This window comes from Pseudorca crassidens, chromosome 8 (genome assembly GCF_039906515.1).
Source record: "Pseudorca crassidens isolate mPseCra1 chromosome 8, mPseCra1.hap1, whole genome shotgun sequence".
In the NCBI taxonomy this organism is placed as follows: Eukaryota; Metazoa; Chordata; class Mammalia; order Artiodactyla; family Delphinidae; genus Pseudorca; species Pseudorca crassidens.
Genome location: NC_090303.1, coordinates 17,929,139 through 17,948,173, shown reverse-complemented (window position 1 = coordinate 17,948,173; position 19,035 = coordinate 17,929,139). Strand labels below are relative to the sequence as shown.

General features: G+C 38.2%; 1 protein-coding gene across 1 annotated transcript in view; it reads right to left on the bottom strand.

Annotated features, from left to right (window-relative positions):
• The window catches only part of COG5 (component of oligomeric golgi complex 5), a 283,180-nt gene that overhangs the window by 59,474 nt on the left and 204,671 nt on the right, over positions 1-19,035 (bottom strand). The window contains exons 13-14 of the mRNA XM_067745932.1: positions 12,062-12,223; positions 9,981-10,080 (exon numbers count right to left, since the gene is read on the bottom strand). Of these exons, the coding sequence (XP_067602033.1) occupies positions 9,981-10,080; positions 12,062-12,223 (262 nt within the window). The remainder of the gene's footprint in view (positions 1-9,980; positions 10,081-12,061; positions 12,224-19,035) is intronic.

Sequence of the window (19,035 nt, the reverse complement as noted above, 5' to 3'; positions counted from 1 at the left end):
GATATTGATACTTCCATTTCAAGGGTTGTTGTGAGATAAATGAGATAATACATTTTAATGCCTTGGCACAATCCAAGCAACTATAGATGTTTAATAATGGTAGTTATTTTTACGACCCTATCCTAACCTTAAAAAATGAATTCTCGGGCTTCCCTGGTGGCACAGTGGTTGGGAGTCCGCCTGCCGATGCAGGGGACGTGGGTTCGTGCCCTGGTCTGGGAAGATCCCATATGCCGCGGAGCGGCTGGGCCCGTGAGCCACGGCCACTGGGCCGGCGCGTCCGGAGCCTGTGCTCCGCAACGGGAGAGGCCATGGCAGTGAGAGGGCCGCATACCATTTAAAAAAAAAAAAAAAAAAGAATTCTCTGGTACCATTTAAGAGTCAGAAAGAAGGATGTAAGGATTTGTCCCTATAGAGCTTTAGGTTTTTATGACATAACTCTGGTGATTAATAACAAAGAAGACTTAGAAAAACAAATACATGTGTAATGATAAAATAATTTCAGATTATTATAAGCAAATATATGTACTATGTATATAACTCATATATGTTTTATTCTACTATATCCTAAGACATTCAAATAATAAGGTTGAAAAGAAAAACATACAGCTTTTTTAGGCATATGAAAGAATATATCCAAAAACACATAGTGAGTTTAGATGGTCATAAAGATGGTCTACACAAAGGATCAACTTGAGAAATCCTTTTACCATCCTTTCTCCTGATGTGAACTAAAGCTATAGTTAAGCATGTTAAATGTTCCGATAGCCAAGAAACTTCCACAACTAACATTTAGGAAAATAAATTTAGGATTCTGGAAAGCTGCTCATTCTACATTTCAAGTTTTGTATTTTCAAGTTGCCCTTTTAAAAAACACACTGTTGTTAAAATTCTAGCTTTCCTTTATTTCACAGCTTAAACATTCATTAATGATATGATTTCTGTTACTTTTCAACCTTGTGGACTTGAGACTTAAATATCTCACCTACAGAAAGAACTGTCCCTTTATAGACTTATACCAAATTTCAACTAAACATTTCCACTTACAGATAGAGTAGATATTCTACTTTAAAACATGTTTCAGGGCTTCCCTGGTGGCGCAGTGGTTGGGGGTCCACCTGCCGATGCAGGGGACATGGGTTCGTGCCCCAGTCCGGGAGGATCCCACGTGCCGTGGAGCGGCAGGGCCCGTGAGCCATGGCCGCTGGGCCAGCGCGTCTGGAGCCTGTGCTCCGCAGCGGGAGAGGCCACAGCAGTGAGAGGCCCGCGTACGGCAAAAAAAAAAAAAAAGAAAAAAAAGAAAAACATCTTTCAATCTTTCTCTCACTAAAGATTTAACACTTGGCTATTTTCTTCTAAATGTTTTCAGTGAAATAATTATGAAGGAAGAGGAATATGGTAAGATCAAAGAACAAAACGTGTCAAATTTAAAAACATAGAGGAGGGGCAGAAAGTGTTATTAATAGCCAAAACACAAGAGATGAACATTAGAAGTTACTTGTCATTACTCAATAATATTTAAAATAATAAACATATGATGCTGTTTGAACTGTTATTTAATGCTTAGGCTTTCTTTAAACACTAAAATGAAAGCAGAAAAGTAAAACGACCTTAAAAAAATTCACTTAAAAAAAAAAAATTTTAAGAAACTGTGAACCAAGATGGCGGAGTAGAAGGACATGCTCTCACTCCCTCTTGTGAGAACACCAGAATCATAACTAGCTGCTGGACAATCATCAACAGAAAGACACTGGAACTCATCAAAAAAGATACCCTCACATCCAAAGACAAAGGAGAAGCCACAGTGAGACGGTAGGAGGGGCACAATCACAGCAAAATCAAATCCCATAACTGCTGGGTGGGTGACTCACAGACTGGAGAACACTTAGACCACAGAAGTCCACCCACTGGAGTGAAGGTTCTGAGCCCCACGTCAGGCTTCCCAACCTGGGGGTCTGGCAATGGGAAGAGGAATTTGTAGAGAATCAGAGTTTGAAGCTGTAAGGCCAACTGGCCCGAGGCAGGGGAACACAATCAGATTCACCGGTTGCATCAGAACGAAATTCTCCAGACCACCCAGTTCCAGAAACTGCCCTGGAGACATTCCGGACCACCCAGTTCCAGAAACTAACCTGGGAACTTTGAAACCAGCCCAGCCTTCCCGCCTTTCAAGGGGCGGGACTAACGGTCCCCCAGGATACCCGAAAAGACCACCAAATAAGGAATACCCTGCGCCCTCCCAGATTCACCACACCCCTTTCCCTTCTTCCCCTATAAAATCTTGCCCAACCCTCGCCCCGGCGCGACTTCTCTGGCCCCCTTTCTCTCGGACCAGTGAACCTCGCCCGGGAGCGCTCCCTAATAAAGCTCACTTGAAGCCTTCCCCTGTTTCGTGATGCCGTTTGTTAAGATCCGACCTTACAGAAGCCTAGTGGGATTTGACTGCAGGACTTCGACAGGACTGGAGGAAACAGAGACTCTAGGAGAGCACACACAAAGTAGTGTGCGCATTGGGACCCAGGGGAAGGAGCAATGACCCCAGGGGAGACTGAACCAGACCTACCTGCTAGTGTTGGAGGGTCTCCTGAAGAGGCAGGGGGTGGCTGTGGCTCACTGTGGGGACAAGGACACTGGCAGCAGAAGTTCTGGGAAGTACTCCTTGGCCTGAGCTCTCCCAGAGTCTGCCATTAGCCCCACCAAAGAGCCCAGGTAGGCTCCACTGTTGGGTTGCCTCAGGCCAAACAACCAAGAGGGAGGGAACTCAGCCCCACCCATCAGCAGTCAAGTGGATTAAAGTTTTACTGAGCTCTGTCCACCCACCACCAGTCCCTCGCATCAGGAAACCTGCACAAGCCTCTTAGACAGCCTCACCCACCAGAGGGCAGACAGCAGAAGCAAGAACTACAGTCCTGCAGCCTGTGGAACAATAACCACATTCACAGAACGACAGACAAGATGAAAAGGCAGAGGGCTATGTACCAGATGAAGGAACAAGATAAAACCACAGAAAAACAACTAAATGAAGTGGAGATAGGCAACATTCCAGAAAAAGAATTCAGAATAATGATAGTGAAGATGATCCAGGACCTCAGAAATACAAAGGAGGCAAAGATCGAGAAGATGCAAGAAATGTTTAACAAAGACCTAGAAGAATTAAAGAGCAAACAAACAGAGATGAACAATACAATAACTGAAATGAAAACTACACTAGAAGGAATCAATAGCAGAATAACTGAGGCAGAAGAACGGAGAAGTGACCTGAAAGACTGAATGGTGGAATTCACTGCTGTGGAACAGAATAAAGAAAAAAAAAATGAAAAGAAATGAAGACAGCCTAAGAGACCTCTGGGACAACATTAAAGGCAACAACATTCACATTATAGGGGTCCCAGAAGTAGAAGAGAGAGAGAAAGGACCCGAGAAAATATTTGAAGAGATTATAGTTGAAAACTTCCCTAACATGGGAAAGGAAATAGCCACCCAAGTCCAGGAAGCACAGAGAGTCCCATACAGGATAAACCCAAAGAGAAACAAACCAAGACACATAGTAATCAAACTGGCAAAAATTAAAGACAAAGAAAAATTATTGAAAGCAGCAAGGGAAAAATGACAAATAACATACAAGGGAACTCCCATAAGATTAACAGCTGATTTCTTAGCAGAAACTCTACAAGCCAGAAGGGAGTGGCATGATATACTTAAAGTGATGAAAGGCAAGAACCTACAGCCAAGATTACTCTACTCAGCAAGGATCTCATTCAGATTCAGTGGAGAAATCAAAAGCTTTACAGAAAAGCAAAAGCTAAGAGAATTCAGCACCACCAAACCAGCTCTACAACAAATGCTAAAGGAACTTCTCTAAGTGGGAACACAAGAGAAGAACCTACAAAAACAAACCCCAAACAATTAAGAAAACGGTAATAGGAACATATATATCAATAATTACCTTAAATGTGAATGGATTAAATGCTCCAACCAAAAGACACAGGCTTGCTGAATGGATTCAAAAACAAGACCCATATATATGCTGTCTACAAGAGACCCACTTCAGATCTAGGGACACATACAGACTGAAAGTGCGGGGATGGAAAAACATATCCCATGCAAATGGAAATCAGAAGAAAGCTGGAGGAGCAATACTCGTATCAGATAAAATAGACTTTAAAATAAAGAATGTTACAAGAGACAAGGAAGGACACTACATAATGATCAACGGATCAACGCAAGAAGAAGATATAACAATTATAAATATGTACGCACCCACCACAGGAGCACCTCAATACATAAGGTAACTGCTAACAGCTGTAAAACAGGAAATCAACAGTAACACAATAATCGTGGGGGACTTTAACACCTCACTTACACCAATGGACAGATCAATCAAAATGAAAATAAATAAGGAAACACAAGCTTTAAATGACACAACAGACCAGGTAGATTTAATTGATATTTATAGGACATTCCATCCAAAAACAACAGAATACACTTTCTTCTCAAGTGTGCACGGAACATTCTCCAGGATAGACCACATCTTGGGTCACAAATCAAGTCTCAGTAAATTTAAGAAAACTGAAATCATATGAAGCATCTTTTCTGACCACAACGCTATGAGATTAGAAATGAATTACAGGGGAAAAAACATAAAAAACACAAACACATGGAGGCTAAACACTACGTTACTAAATAACCAAGAGATCACTGAAGAAATCAAAGAGGCAATCAAAAAATACCTAGAGACAAATGACAATGAAAACGTGACAATCTAAAACCTACAGGATACAGCAAAAGCAGTTCTAAGAGGGAAGTTTATAGCTATACAGGCCTACCTCAAAAAACAAGAACAATCTCAAATAAATAATCTAATCTTACACCTAAAGGAACTAGAGAAAGAAGAACAAACAAAACCCAAAGTTAGAAGAAGGAAAGAAATCATAAAGATCAGAGCAGAAATAACTGAAATAGAAACAAAGAAAACAATAGCAAAGATAAATAAAACTAAAAGCTGGTTCTTTGAGAAGATAAACAAAATTGATAAACCGTTAGCCAGGCTCATCATGAAAAAGAGGGAGAGGACTCCAATCAATAAAATTGGAAATGAAAAAGGAGAGGTTACAACAGACACCACAGAAATACAAAGTATCCTAAGAGACTACTACAGGCAACTCTATGCCAATAAAATGGACAACCGGGAAGAAATGGAAAAATTCTTAGAAAGGTATAACCTTCTAAGACTGAACCAGGAAGAAATAGAAAATAGGAACAGACCAATCTCAAGTAGTGAAGTTGCAACTGTGATTAAAAATCTTCCAACAAACAAAAGTCCAGGACCAGATGGCTTCACAGGTGAATCCTATCAAACATTTAGGGAAGAGCTAACATCCGTCTTTCTCAAACTCTTCCAAAAAACTGCAGAGGAAGGAACATTCCCAAACTCATTCTATGAGGCCACCACCACCCTGATACCAAAACCAGACAAAGATACTGCAAAAAAAGAAAATTACAGACCAATATCACTGATGAATATAGATGCAAAAATCCTCAACAAAATACTAGCAAACAGAATCCAACAACACATTAAAAGGATCATACACCATGATCAAGTGGATTTATCCCAGGGATGCAAGGATTCTTCAATACATGCAAATCAATCAATGTGATACACCATATTAACAAACTGAAGAAGAAAAACCATATGATCATCTCAATAGATGCAGAAAAGCTTTAGACAAAATTCAACACCCACTTATGATAAAAACTCTCCAGAAAGTGGGCAAAGAGGGAACCTACCTCAACATAATAAAGGCCATATACGACAAACCCACAGCAAACATCATTCTCAATGGTGAAAAACTTGAAAGCATTTCCACTAAGATCAGGAACAAGACAAGGATGTCCACTCTCACAACTATTATTCAATACAGTTTTGGAAGTCCTAGCCTCAGCAATCAGAGAAGAAAAAGAAATAAAAGGAATACAAATTGGAAAAGAAGAAGTAAAACTGTCACTGTTTGCAGATGACATGATACTATACATAGAGAATCCTAAAGATGCCACCCGAAAACTACTAGAGCTAATCAGTGAATTTGGTAAAGTTGCAGAATACAAAATTAATGCACAGAAATCCCTTGCATTCCTATACACTAATGATGAAAAATCTGAAAGAGAAATTAAGGAAACACTCCCATTTACCACTGCAACAAGAAGAATAAAATACCTAGGAATAAACCTACCTAGGGAGACAAAAGACCTGTATGCAGAAAACTGTAAGACACTGATGAAAGAAATCAAAGATGATACCAACAGATGGAGAGATATACCATGTTCTTGGATTGGAAGAATCAATATTGTGAAAATGACTATACTACCCAACGCAATCTACAGATTCAATGCAATCCCTATCAAATTGCCAATGGCATTTTTTTTATGGAAGTAGAACAAAAAATCTTAAAATTTGTATGGAGACACAAAGAACCCGAATAGCCAAATTAGTCTTGAGAGAAAAGAACAGAGCTGGAGGAATCAGACTCCCTGACTTCAGACTACACTACAAAGCTACAGTAATCAAGACAATATGGTACTGGCACAAAAACAGAAACATAGATCAATGGAACAAGATAGAAAGCCCAGAGGTAATAAACCCATGCACCTATGGACAACTAAATTATGACAAAGGAGGCAAGGATATACAATGGAGAAAAGACAGTCTCTTCAATAAGTGGTGCTGGGAAAACTGGACAGCTACATGTAAAAGAATGAAATTAGAACACTCCCTAACACCATACACAAAAATAAACTCAAAATGAATTAGAGACCTAAATGTACGACCGGACACTATAAAACTCTTAGAGGAAAACATAGGAAGAACACTCTTTGACATAAAGCACAGCAAGATCTTTTTTGATCCACCTCCTAGAGTAATGGAAATAAAAACAAAAATAAACAAATGGGACCTAATGAAACTTAAAAGCTTTTGTGCAGCAAAGGAAACCATAAACAAGACGAAAAGACAACCCTCAGAATGGGTGAAAATATTTGCAAACGAATCAACGGACAAATGATTTATCTCCAAAATATATAAATATCTCATGCAGCTCAATATTAAAAAAACAAACAACCCAATCCAAAAATGGGCAGAAGACCTAAACAGACCTTTCTCCAAAGAAGACGTACAGATGGCCAAGAAGCACATGAAAAGATGCTCAACATCACTAATTATTAGAGAAATGCAAATCAAAACTACAAAGAGGTATCACCTCACACCAGTTAGAATGGGCATCATCAGAAAATCTACAAACAACAAATACTGGAGAGGGTGTGGAGAAAAGGGAACCCTCTTGCACTGTTGGTGGGCATGTGAACTGATACAGCCACTATGGAGAACAGTATGGAGGTTCCTTAAAAAACTGAAAATAGAATTACCATATGATCCAGCAATCCCAATACTAGGCATATACCCAGCGAAAACAACAATTCAAAAAGACTCATGCGGGCTTCCCTAGTGATGCAGTGGTTGAGAGTCCGCCTGCCGATGTAGGGGACATGGGTTCGTGCCCCGGTCCAGGAAGTTCCCACATGCCGTGGAGCGGCTAGGCCTGTGAGTCATGGCCGCTGAGCCTGCATGTCCAGAGCCTGTGCTCCGCAACAGGAGAGGCCACAACAGTGAGAGGCCTGCGTATCGAAAAAAAGAAAAAAAAAAAAGACTCATGCACCCCAATGTTCATTGCAGCAGTATTTACAACAGCCAGGTCATGGAAGTAAACTAAATGCCAATCGACAGAAGAATGGATAAAGAAGATGTGGTACATATATACAATGGAATATTACCCAGCCATAAAAAGGAACGAAATTGGGTCTTTGTTGAGACGTGAATGGATCTAGGGACTGTCATACAGAGTGAAATAAGTCAGAAAGAGAAAAACAAATATTGTATATTAACGCATATACGTGGAACCTAGAAAAATGGTACAGATGAACCGGTTTGCAGGGCAGAAATTGAGACACAGTTGTAGAGAACAAATGTATGGACACCAAAGGAGGAATGTGGCTGAGGGGTGGTGGTGGTGGTGTGATGAATTGGGCAACTGGAATTGACACGTATACAGTGATGTGTATAAAATGGATGACTAATAAGAACCTGCTGTGTAAAAAAAAAAAAATGTGATCAAATGTATTCTATTGGAATGAATCAAACGTAGACCATGTTTACTGTCTAAAAAACAAAATTTTAAGTCCGGAACTTTCTGTTACCCTTTAGCATTGTAGCATGGTAGGCCTGAGTAATTTAGGGTCACAGACTATTTGACCAACAGCATCAATTCAATCCAATGTTTTTGATATATTTTAATTTTGTTAAAGCCTTTTGCCACCACTGCCTTAACTGAAGTCACATGTTACATTTACCACTGCCCCTGCCTGACACAGAAGAGTGATATATTTTCCATACATATGCTGGCTCTTCTTTATAATGTTGTTTTCAGGTGGGACCATCTCATAAGGATATTTTTTTCCTGACACTTCCAGTAATTACACTGAACTAACTCTACTGGATATAATACCGAATTTCATTTATAGCAATAAACCATGTTTTTCAAAGTAATAAGTATCATAATAAAGCTTCTATAAAAAAAAGTTTGAGAGAAAAATTAGTCATCTAATTATCTACAAAGAGCTTCCATGGTCTCTGTAGGGCCAGTTTTCAATAAACAAAGTTAAAAAAAAAAGATGCTTCTAAATTATTTGTCAAGACTGCAAGAATAATTGAGTAGAAAATAGCACCATATTAATATGCAAACACAATGGAGCCATCCATTGGAAGTGAAAGCAGGAAGTCTCATGAAATGATTGTTAGCACCAAGGATTATTTTATGCAAATTCCTTAAGTTCAATTTGTTACCAACCTACTCTAAAAATTATTCCAGAACCAACTAGAACTACTAGGATATAGGTAAAGCCAGATTACAACTGACCCTTGAACACATGGGTTTGAACTGGGAGGGTTCACTTACCTGCAGATTTTTTTCAGTAGTAAATAATACAGTACTACATGATCCGCAGTTAGTTGAATCCACCGACACGGAAGGGATGACAAGGAGAAACTACGAATACCGAGAGCTGACTATCAATTACACATGGATTTCTGACTGCAGGGAGGGTAGGTACCCCAACCCCCAAGTTGTTCAAGAGTCAACTGTACTTCATTTTACAATGTTTCAATTGGAGCAGTCAGGGAAGCCAAACAACAACAACAAAAAAACATGGTTAGCTATCCGTATAATGACAGTAGAGATACCACATTTTGGCACATTCTCTAAAATTAGTCCATCAATGACAGTTAAAGATGTACTAAAGCCCTACTCCTTGGATTTCAGTTAGCATACATATCTACTAGTTAAATATGTATGCTTAACTTTAAAACATTAATGTAGAGAATTAAAATTATGATTCAGGCATGCAGCTATTATTTTAAATATATGCAAACAGCTGTTTCAAAAAGAGTAATTTTGGAGCTAAACTTCCAGTCTAGGGCTCGAACCTTTAGAAAGTAAATCAACATCTTTCTTTTACAGTTTTAAGCACTTCACTTCCTCCAATCATTTTCTAATGGTTCAAGTCAATTTCACACTAAGTAACAGCACATGAATGATATCTGCGGTGAGGGGTCTCATGACAGGAAATTTGATCAATCTGAAATAATTACACTTAAAAATATATATAATTTAGCCCATAAAGTGGCACATGCATTTTTTTAAAAGTCTTTAAACCTGCCTGCATTTTTTAAGTGTAGCAATGGTAGGAGGGCCAATTTTTAAGAGGTAACATTTTTTTCTGGTTTAAATTCATAAGAAAGTTTCAAAAATTCACTATAAAATTTTCCAGTAAATTAATATTCAGTCAATTCAATATTTATAGTTAGTCAAGTACTGTATAATTAGTAATTTTAAACAAAATCATTAAAGTTTACAGAAGGGACTATCACTTACCAGCTGCTCTGATTTTACACCATACAACTTGATGGTCTTTGCCACGTTTTTTGACACAGCTAATGTGAGGTCTGCATCAACAGCAGCTACATTTAGTTCACTGGAGAAAACAAAAACAGACTTTAATTATTAGCAACACAGTTCATCAACAAAGTAAAGAGCAACATATAAACCTAATCCCAATAAACAATGTGGTGATTTTTTTTAATAGATTTTACTGGTTGCCTCCAAGAACTGATGGATTGCACTGTTTCATTTTCCCTCCTAAATTCAGCATTAGGAAAAAGTGCTCTAAGACTGTCTGGTTAATGACCAGTTTCTCATTAATAAATGCATGTCATGTGTGAGTTCAGGCTGTGATTAAGAGAGTAAATTGTGTGCAGATTTTTCAAGTAGCACTCTTGTTAATACTGATAAGTGCAATTAGAGACACTGCATGTCACAGACATCTGCAAGGAAATGACAGCTCTTGAATGGAAATAGTAACCTTGGAAGGACAAAGGCTAAAAATATAAATTACACGATACATAAAGATACTCAGTTTCTGTAGAAATTATGCCAATTCATGCTATTTTGATAAAATAGCTTTTTAAATATATCAAAAGCATAACAAGGATTTAACTTGATATTTTAAAAATTTGGATTCTTAAAGTATTTCTCTGTCATGCTTATTTTCAATTTAACATTGGATTAATTGGGACATTTGAGGTAATTGCAAAAAAAAGTATTTACAAAGACCATGGAAAGTTAACTTTTTTAAAGTTAATTTTTAATTAAGAGTTAAAAATTGCATGAAAATGCATATACAAGTAGAAAAGCAAGAAAAGTAATTATTGTCTCTCAAGTAGCAGAATAAATCTTGGCACTTACCAGGTTGCCTTTATGAAGAAAGTGAAGGACTTTAAAACAACATTAGTGCTTACTATGTGTGACAAAAATGCCCTTTCATATACCAGTGAGACATAATTTTATTAAAGTTCACTTTCACATTCTATTAAACAATGGCATAAGTATGCTTCTTCAAGTCCCACCTTACAATTGATCACAGCATTGTCAAACTGCACCGGGGAATGGGTGCAGTCCATAAACAGGTAACATGTCCATAAACAGGTAAAGAGATCAAGTTCAATCCATGACCAGTTTTGTCACTACCGTATGAAACAAATAACGGAGACATTAGGGTATAAACGTCTTCAGTCAGGACTTTGGAAAGTCAAGATAACTGTGGAAAGATTTAGGATCAAGATGCTGGGCAATTTCAATGCTGTATTTAGATAGATATGCATATTATACCTGTGGCTTTTTAGTTGTACTCTCACATGTCTCAGAATCACCATCTTCAAATTTGTAATCTAAAAGAATCTAGACTTTTATACCTTGGTTCTATATTGCCTAACTACTAATTTTACTCCTCAAAATGTTCACCTATAAATAAATGTATAGACCTACTGTTACAACAACTTGTTATTATGACAGGAACTGAGACAGTCTCAACTGCAGATTAACCTGGGGGGTCCGTAAAATGTCTAAAAGCAACAGTATAATACATTGTCCGCAACCATTCAGGTTGCACAACCATATCCTCTGCTAGGATATCTTCCCTTTTGAGAGTTTTAAAAGCTGTCACATTCACTTAGAAAGCTTAAAATAGCAAACACAAGTAGACTAATCAGGATTATAATCCTTGTACGCCATGAAGTACTTTCTGGATTTAAGATAAAAAAAAGCTGATCTCCATGCTTTAGCTTCTCAATTTGTAAAATTTTTTAATATTAACTTTCCTACGTAATATCAGAAATTTACTGTGGCATAAAGAATTAGGTTGTTTTACTTTGTATCCTTGACAAGATACAGAATAATGATAATTGACTATTTTTAGACTGTATTTAAATGGTTTTATTAATTGGAATCTCAAGTACTGATACTTACTACATGTGCACTCACTCAATGCAAAACTCTTGGTTTAATTTCCGGACTAATTCTTTGAATGATTTGAGATAAATTAAAGAGGTACTGCCATTATACATCACTAACAAATGTGGCAGGCATTTTGCGGCATGCCGCTACATGAAAATACATACCTTGCTATAGTTTTAATGATACCTTCAAGTTCATCGGCAGAAGGAGGATTACGACCACCAGGGGGAAAAACCAAGTTGATCGGATCAAAGAGTCGAGATAAGGATTTTGATAGATAAGCAGCCTCATAGGGTTGTAGTGAGTCTTTCAAAGCCTTTCCGGGACTGTGGGAACAAAGTTTATTAAAAACGAACTTAAATTATACAAAACTAAGTGCTAGTGTATCAGGTTGTAAATGCCTTTCTTAAAAACATATCTCCTATATAAAATGTAACTCTATATGAAGAAAAGAAAAAATTTTGTTTAAAAATGTATAAATATATTTACATAATCAAATGCTTATTAAGAACTAAACATTTTAATTTATACATAATTCCTGGGCATAAATGTTATATAATATGCACCAGTACCTACTGTAGTAAGTTTGTCGCTTAAAACTAAAGGAGTAACACTGTAAAATCTTATTAATTCTAATGGGGCCATGCCTTCACTTAGCATGTTTCTATAGAGTATACAAGAGAGGCAAGTCTGCAGAGACCTGCTCCCACAAGCTCAACCCTTTTCACACACAACAGCTGCCCTCTCATAAGCTCAGTGCCTAAGAGGGAAGTACACAGGTGCAGGTTTTTATCAGCCTTCTGATGCCAAAACTGATACTAACAAGAATGAGGACAAAATAAAAAGTGCTTGTGCAAGTCCCACAATCACCCAAATACTCCTAATTGTAGTTCTAAGTTAATTTGTTTTACAACATTCTTCACAAACTAAAATTTAGCCTACTAAACACTTCTTTCCTCCTCAGTCCTCCTATGTCTTCAGTTATTTCTGTTGATTTTCATTTACTTGTCCAACTATTGGATCTTGTATTTTACCTCTGACAATTACTATCAAATACCTATAACCATATAATTAACTCTGTATCTTCTCACATCACCCCTGTTTATGATCCTTCTACTGGCCTTTCCATTACCTTAAACAAACAAACAAAAACAAATCCCCCTTAATCCTAAATGTTCATTTTGAAAACATCTGACCTACTCCTTCAGGTATAGGAAACTTGGCTCTCTCCTTTTCCACCTTTGCTGGTCAACTGACAAGACCTAGAGATCAGAACACTCTTGGCTCCTACATCACAATTCCATACTTATCTTAACACTTTCTCATTCAATAAGTATTTCACTCAACACATAGTTCCTGAGAATACTATGTGCCAGCCCTCACTGAGTGCTGGGAGGATAGAGATGAAATTTGCTTTATAGTCCAGTGAAGAAATGTGCAGGTAAAGTGTGAACTATAATAACTTCCGTAACAGATGATGAGAGAAAGACCACAATGGGAACAGGGAAGAACTAGTGTCTAAATGTGTCTGAGGCAATCCTCTACTGAAGTCCACGCCAGCTACTTAAATGTCTTCCCTATTTTTGCTCTGGTCATTTACTGACCTTAAGAAGCCTCTTCTCTCTTCTGCAGAAATTTCAGCACTAAATTATAAGTACTAACATTCTTCTTCTCCAAGGATCCTTCCAAAAGGTCCTGCAGCTCTACTCCAACACCAAAGCTGCCAAGGCCCAGCTGGCTATCTGCCAGCAGCCACTCCTCAAGCAGCTCGCACGGGAGAAGCAGCTCTATGCCAACATGTTTGAGAGGCTGGCTGAAGAGGAGAGCAAGACCAAGGCTGTGGTCGTTGCAGGAGAGCAGCCTGCTGACACAGAGATGGAGGACGAGCAGAAGGATGACCCGGCAGGGGGCCAGCCGCAGGTGGGGGCAGAGCACAGCCTCCCTCAGCCCTGCTCCAGTGGCTGCCTGCCTCCCCTGCTCCCTACCTTACTCCACCCTGTTAGTTTTGGAAAACCTGAAGAATCTGGGCGGGGGGTGGGGGGGGGGGTGGGGGCGGCGGGGAGAAGGATCCTTGGTGATTACAATGTCAAAACAAACAACTTTTCTAAAACCTGTCCTGTACTAGAAGTCTACTTTCATTTTAGCTTTACTATGGAGCTTCCATGTTTGAGTCATTGTTTTGAACTGCTCTACCTGTGACGTCTCCAAGCTCGAAGACAACTTTCCACGCCCCCACTTGCCGCCATCTCCTTCCCGCCTACTAATTCTCTTAAATGTCTACAATTTGCCAGGTACTTCCTAGATGCGGGAAATGTAGCAATGAAGTCAGTTAAAAAAAACTCCCTGTCCCCTTAAAGAGACTTCTGAGAACACAATATTGTAAATCAACTCTACTGCAATAAAAACTAATAAAAAAAAAAAAAGACTTCTGAGAAACACACAAAAAAAGAAATAAAATTTTTAAATGAGTTAACTACGGAATACAATGGAGAGTAAAAAATTCTAAGAGAAAAAGGAAGTAAGGAAGCCAGAGACCGTTTTTGTTTTTAATCCAATTTTACATAGGGTGAGGCAAGGGAAAGCTTCCTGAGATGATGTGAGGGAAAAGAGGGAGCAAGTTATATAGATTTCCAGGGTAGGCGCTTTCTATAGGAAGAGAACAAGCGCAAAGGCCCTGAGAAGAGACTTAGACCTGGCTGCGTTTGACAAAAAGTTAGAGAAGCAGAGCACTTAAGTGACAGGAGAACAGTACAAGATGAGGTCTAAGAGAAAACAGACGGAACAAATCATGCTGGGCTTTGTATATCAATAAAAGTGCTAGATTTTACTCAAAAGAACTTGCTCTTTGACCTTACAGTGATCAGCGCTACGGAACCCTACGCTCATCCTCCACCGTTTCAAGGTGCTCTCATTAGCATCTTGATTTTTCTAATTTACCTTCCTTTCAAAGCTCTTACGAAGAAAATCTCAGTTAGATGGTCTCTGTATCTGCCGCTAAGCGTTCCACGTATTGCAGAGAAAAAGTAAACTGTTTCTATTAAATGTTTATGCAAACCTCTTAATTTCAAGAGACCTGAAGCTCCAGGTATTAAAATTCTACTTCTGCAGCCCTTCACTCTCCACAGCTGACCATCTGCCTCAACTTCACACTAAGACCAAAACCAGTGGCAATGATCTTACTAGCTTATTTTTTCCTTTGTAACTTCACCTACCCTCAGCGATTTTCCTTTTATCCCAAAGAAAAAGTAGCTTTATTCCTTTGTTCATATCAAAACCTCTCAGAAGAATTACCTACCTCCTTCTTTCCCGTTCTCTCTTTTTCTAAACTTCTTTATCAAGATTTAATTTACATTCAATTCAACCATTTAAAGTGTATAATTCAATGGCTTTCAGTATATTCAATATATATTCAGTATATTCATGGTGATGTGCAACCATCACCATGCTCAATCCCAGAACATTTTTATCACCTTCAAAAGAAACCTCATAGCCTTTAGCTTTAATCTTTTACCCCCCCCCACTCACCCCATCCCCAGCCCTAAGCAACCACTAATATGCTTTATATCTCTATAGATTTCCCTATTCTTAACTTTCATAGGAATAGGATCATACAGCATATGGGCTTTATATCTGGCTTTTTTCACTTAGCATAATTTTTTCAAGGTTCAGTCATGTTGTAACATGTGTCAGTTCTTCATTCCTTCATTCATGTGTGGATATATCACATGTGGTTACCCATCTGTCTGCTGATGGACATTTTGGGTGTTTCTATCTTTTGGTGATTATGAATGCTGCTATAAACATTCATTACAAATTTGTGTGTGAACACATTTAAAAAATTTTTTTTAATTTGCTTAATATGCTTTGTTTTTATTGTGATAACATATACATAACAGATGGGTGTTGTGCACAATAAGGAAGCACCCACCTATTGATCTCATCTGTCTGAGGCTTCACTTCAGCTAACTGGCAGCTGAGGGCAGGATGAGAAATGCTGCGGTTCTGCTCTTCTTAGGAAGAAAGCCCTCCAGTTAGGAGTGGCGGGGGAGGGAGCCCTTTGTTCTTGGCTGTCACAGTCCTGAGTGGAGCCTATGCCTTGATGAGCTGGGAAGAGGGAGGGAGGAACAACAGTCTTGGTTCTAATATCACAGGCTCTTATGGAATTCTTTCTACCGAATTTTCATAGACTTTCTTGAGTCGATGATTTTTCATTTGCTGTTTGCTTTTAAAACCATTTCCAGACACGTTAAATTGTTTGGTTTTTAATAGTTTTCACCAGATTCACTGTGGGATGGGTCAGCGGAGTGGGGACGGCTGTCATCCCAGAAGTCAATCTCCTCCCATTCTGTCTTTCATCAATTCTAATAATGCTTTGTATCCACCATTCCACACCTAGGCCTTGAACAACCTTATTTTGCTATATCTAGAGGTCACTTCTCAGTCCTAAGCTTCTTCAGCTTTTCAACAGCATGTGACACAGTTCACCATTCCTCTTCTGACTGAAATGAACTCATTCTTTGGGGTTCCACATAACTTTCAGTTTTCCTCCTATCTCACCATTTTTTTTCCTCTTCGTCTTGCAGGCTGCCACTCTTCTGCACAATCTATAAATTTTGGAGTGCATATTTTGGGCCAAAGTTCCCTTTTCTCTTTATATATATCTTCCCTATGGAATCTCCTCCAGTCCCATGATTTTTAAAGATCTGCATAGTGATGACTCTCAAATATGTATTTCTAGCCCTGATTCACATTCAACTACCTTTTCAACAAAACAATTTGCATCTTTGATTCAACAGTTTCAAAAGAAAAACCTTAACACTACTCGATGGGGAATTCCCTGGCAGTACAGTGGTCAGGACTCCATGCTCTCAACGTGGAAGGCCTGGATTCGATCCCTGGTCAGGGAACTAAAATCCCACAAGCCGTGTAGCATGGCCAAAAAACAAAAAAAAAAAAACCCACAAACAAACAAAAAAGAAACAAAACAAAAACCACTACTCGATGAAACAATGTCTTCCAATCATTAGGCTTCTCCCAACTTGTCCACACATATCCTTGATTCTTCTTTTCCTCTCAAATGTGATCTACCAGCAAGTTCTACTGGCTTGCCCTCTAAGCTATATCTCGAATCAATTCGACCAGTTCTCACCATCTCATCCACTCATCCTACTTCAAGCCATTATCATTTCTTGTCTGGATAAACAAAACAGCTTCTCTTTCCCTGTGGTGACACTCCCCCTCAGTTGTCCACAAAGAAGCCGGCATGCTAATTTTTAAATGTTTATCAGTTCATCTCATTCCTCTGTTTAAAAGCAAAGGTATCCAGTGTTTTGAATAAACTCTAAACCCCATATCATGGTGAATAAAGCCCTACATGATCTTACGTTTCCCCTCCTCTCCGACCCAATTTTTTATCCCCCACTCTCCCTCATTCATTGTGTTCAGCTTTCTATTCCTCAACCTCCCCATCTCAATTTTCTCAGGCTCTAAATCTGCTCTTCTCTCTGCCTGCAAAAATCTTACTCCGAATCTTCCATAGTTGATTTCTTCACATTATCTCGATCTTGGGTCAAATGTTACCTTTTCATAGAGGTCTTCTCTGATCACCCTATATAAAACACTGTCACATTATCTTGTTTTATTTTCTTCATAGTAAGAACAGCTTTCAAAAATTCAGCATAAATACTCAATGATGAAAAACGTTAACCTGGTTATTTGTGCCTTGATTCTATTCAGATTATTCTAAGGTCTCGTTCCATTCATTATCTCTTTTCTTCACTTTCTCTCTCCACTGGCTACTTCTATCTATAAAAACTCTCAGCTTTCCCTCTATCATTAAAAACAACAACAAAAAACTTTCCTTTGGCTCAGCTACCATGGTCAAATTTATGTTTGTTTCTTGCCTCACTTCTCAAAAGAATATATAAATCATATTGTCATTGTTTCCTTATTATATCGTCATTATTTTTTGGTTTCTTAGAAGAATACAGGTCATAAGTCTTCTTCCCCACCTCACTGAAGTCAGTCTCCAAAAGGTGAAAAGGATGTCCCAAAACACAGTGGTATTTTTTATTCTGATTTTTTTTTCTACATTGCATTTACTGCCTTTCCTCTACCCCCATGAGTAACATATGCTCATTTTAAGTAAAAGCAGAAAATACAGAATAAAAACTCTACCTCTTGGACATAAAACTCTATTACCTTGTGCTATGTATATTTCCAGAGCTTTTCAGTGCCAACATATGAATTTAAAAATAAAACTAAACCAGAAATACAATGATACTATGTATGCTATTTTGTATACTTAAAAAAACCTTAATACATTACAAGATTTTTCAAGATCAACAGAAAACTTTTCAGTCTTCTTGTCCCCTCTTTCCATTAGTCCTCACCTAATCTCCATGTTTAGCATCAAAGAGTAACTGAAGAGAACAACAGCGTCTCCTTCTATCATACCAGCCTACCCTTACGCCACTTGTTTTCCCAGTCAAAACTTCTATGTCCTGTATTTTACCAGTCAGAACTTCTTACTACAGTGGATAAAATGCAGCTGTAAGTGTTCAGAATAAAAGATTTTTAAGATAAATATTAAAATAGCACTCATAAACCTAACCTTTTTCTTACAAGGTCAGTGATCAGAATCTACTGTTACTTGAGTCAGTCTCATCACAATAAATGATTCTAGTGTTTAAAGATGGTGTGCAAGCCAATCAATTGATTTGGTGCTCAAAGAGAAATCTGAAAACAATACTCTTTTTCAATTTAGGAGGAAAGCTAGCTGGTTTAAGCTTATTGAGATGGTATTATTTTTCTGATGTGGCTTATAAATATGGCTACCTATACTGTACTTCATGAATAATCTAAGAGATTTTCAGGTTTAATTTTGACTGTACTTAGGTTTTTCCCACCAGATTGAGAATCTATCCCAGCATAAGATTTATTTCCGCTATAGTTCCTGAACACACCATTTCCTTTTATATCACATTTATGCCAGTGGTCCATCAATAATGATGCTGTCTGATGTAATTACAGGTTATCTTATAATATCAATTAAACGATAATGACCACATATGCTCATCTCTTAGCTTCTATTCACCTTAATTGGTGATATACTTTAAAATGAAGCTTAATCAGGAAC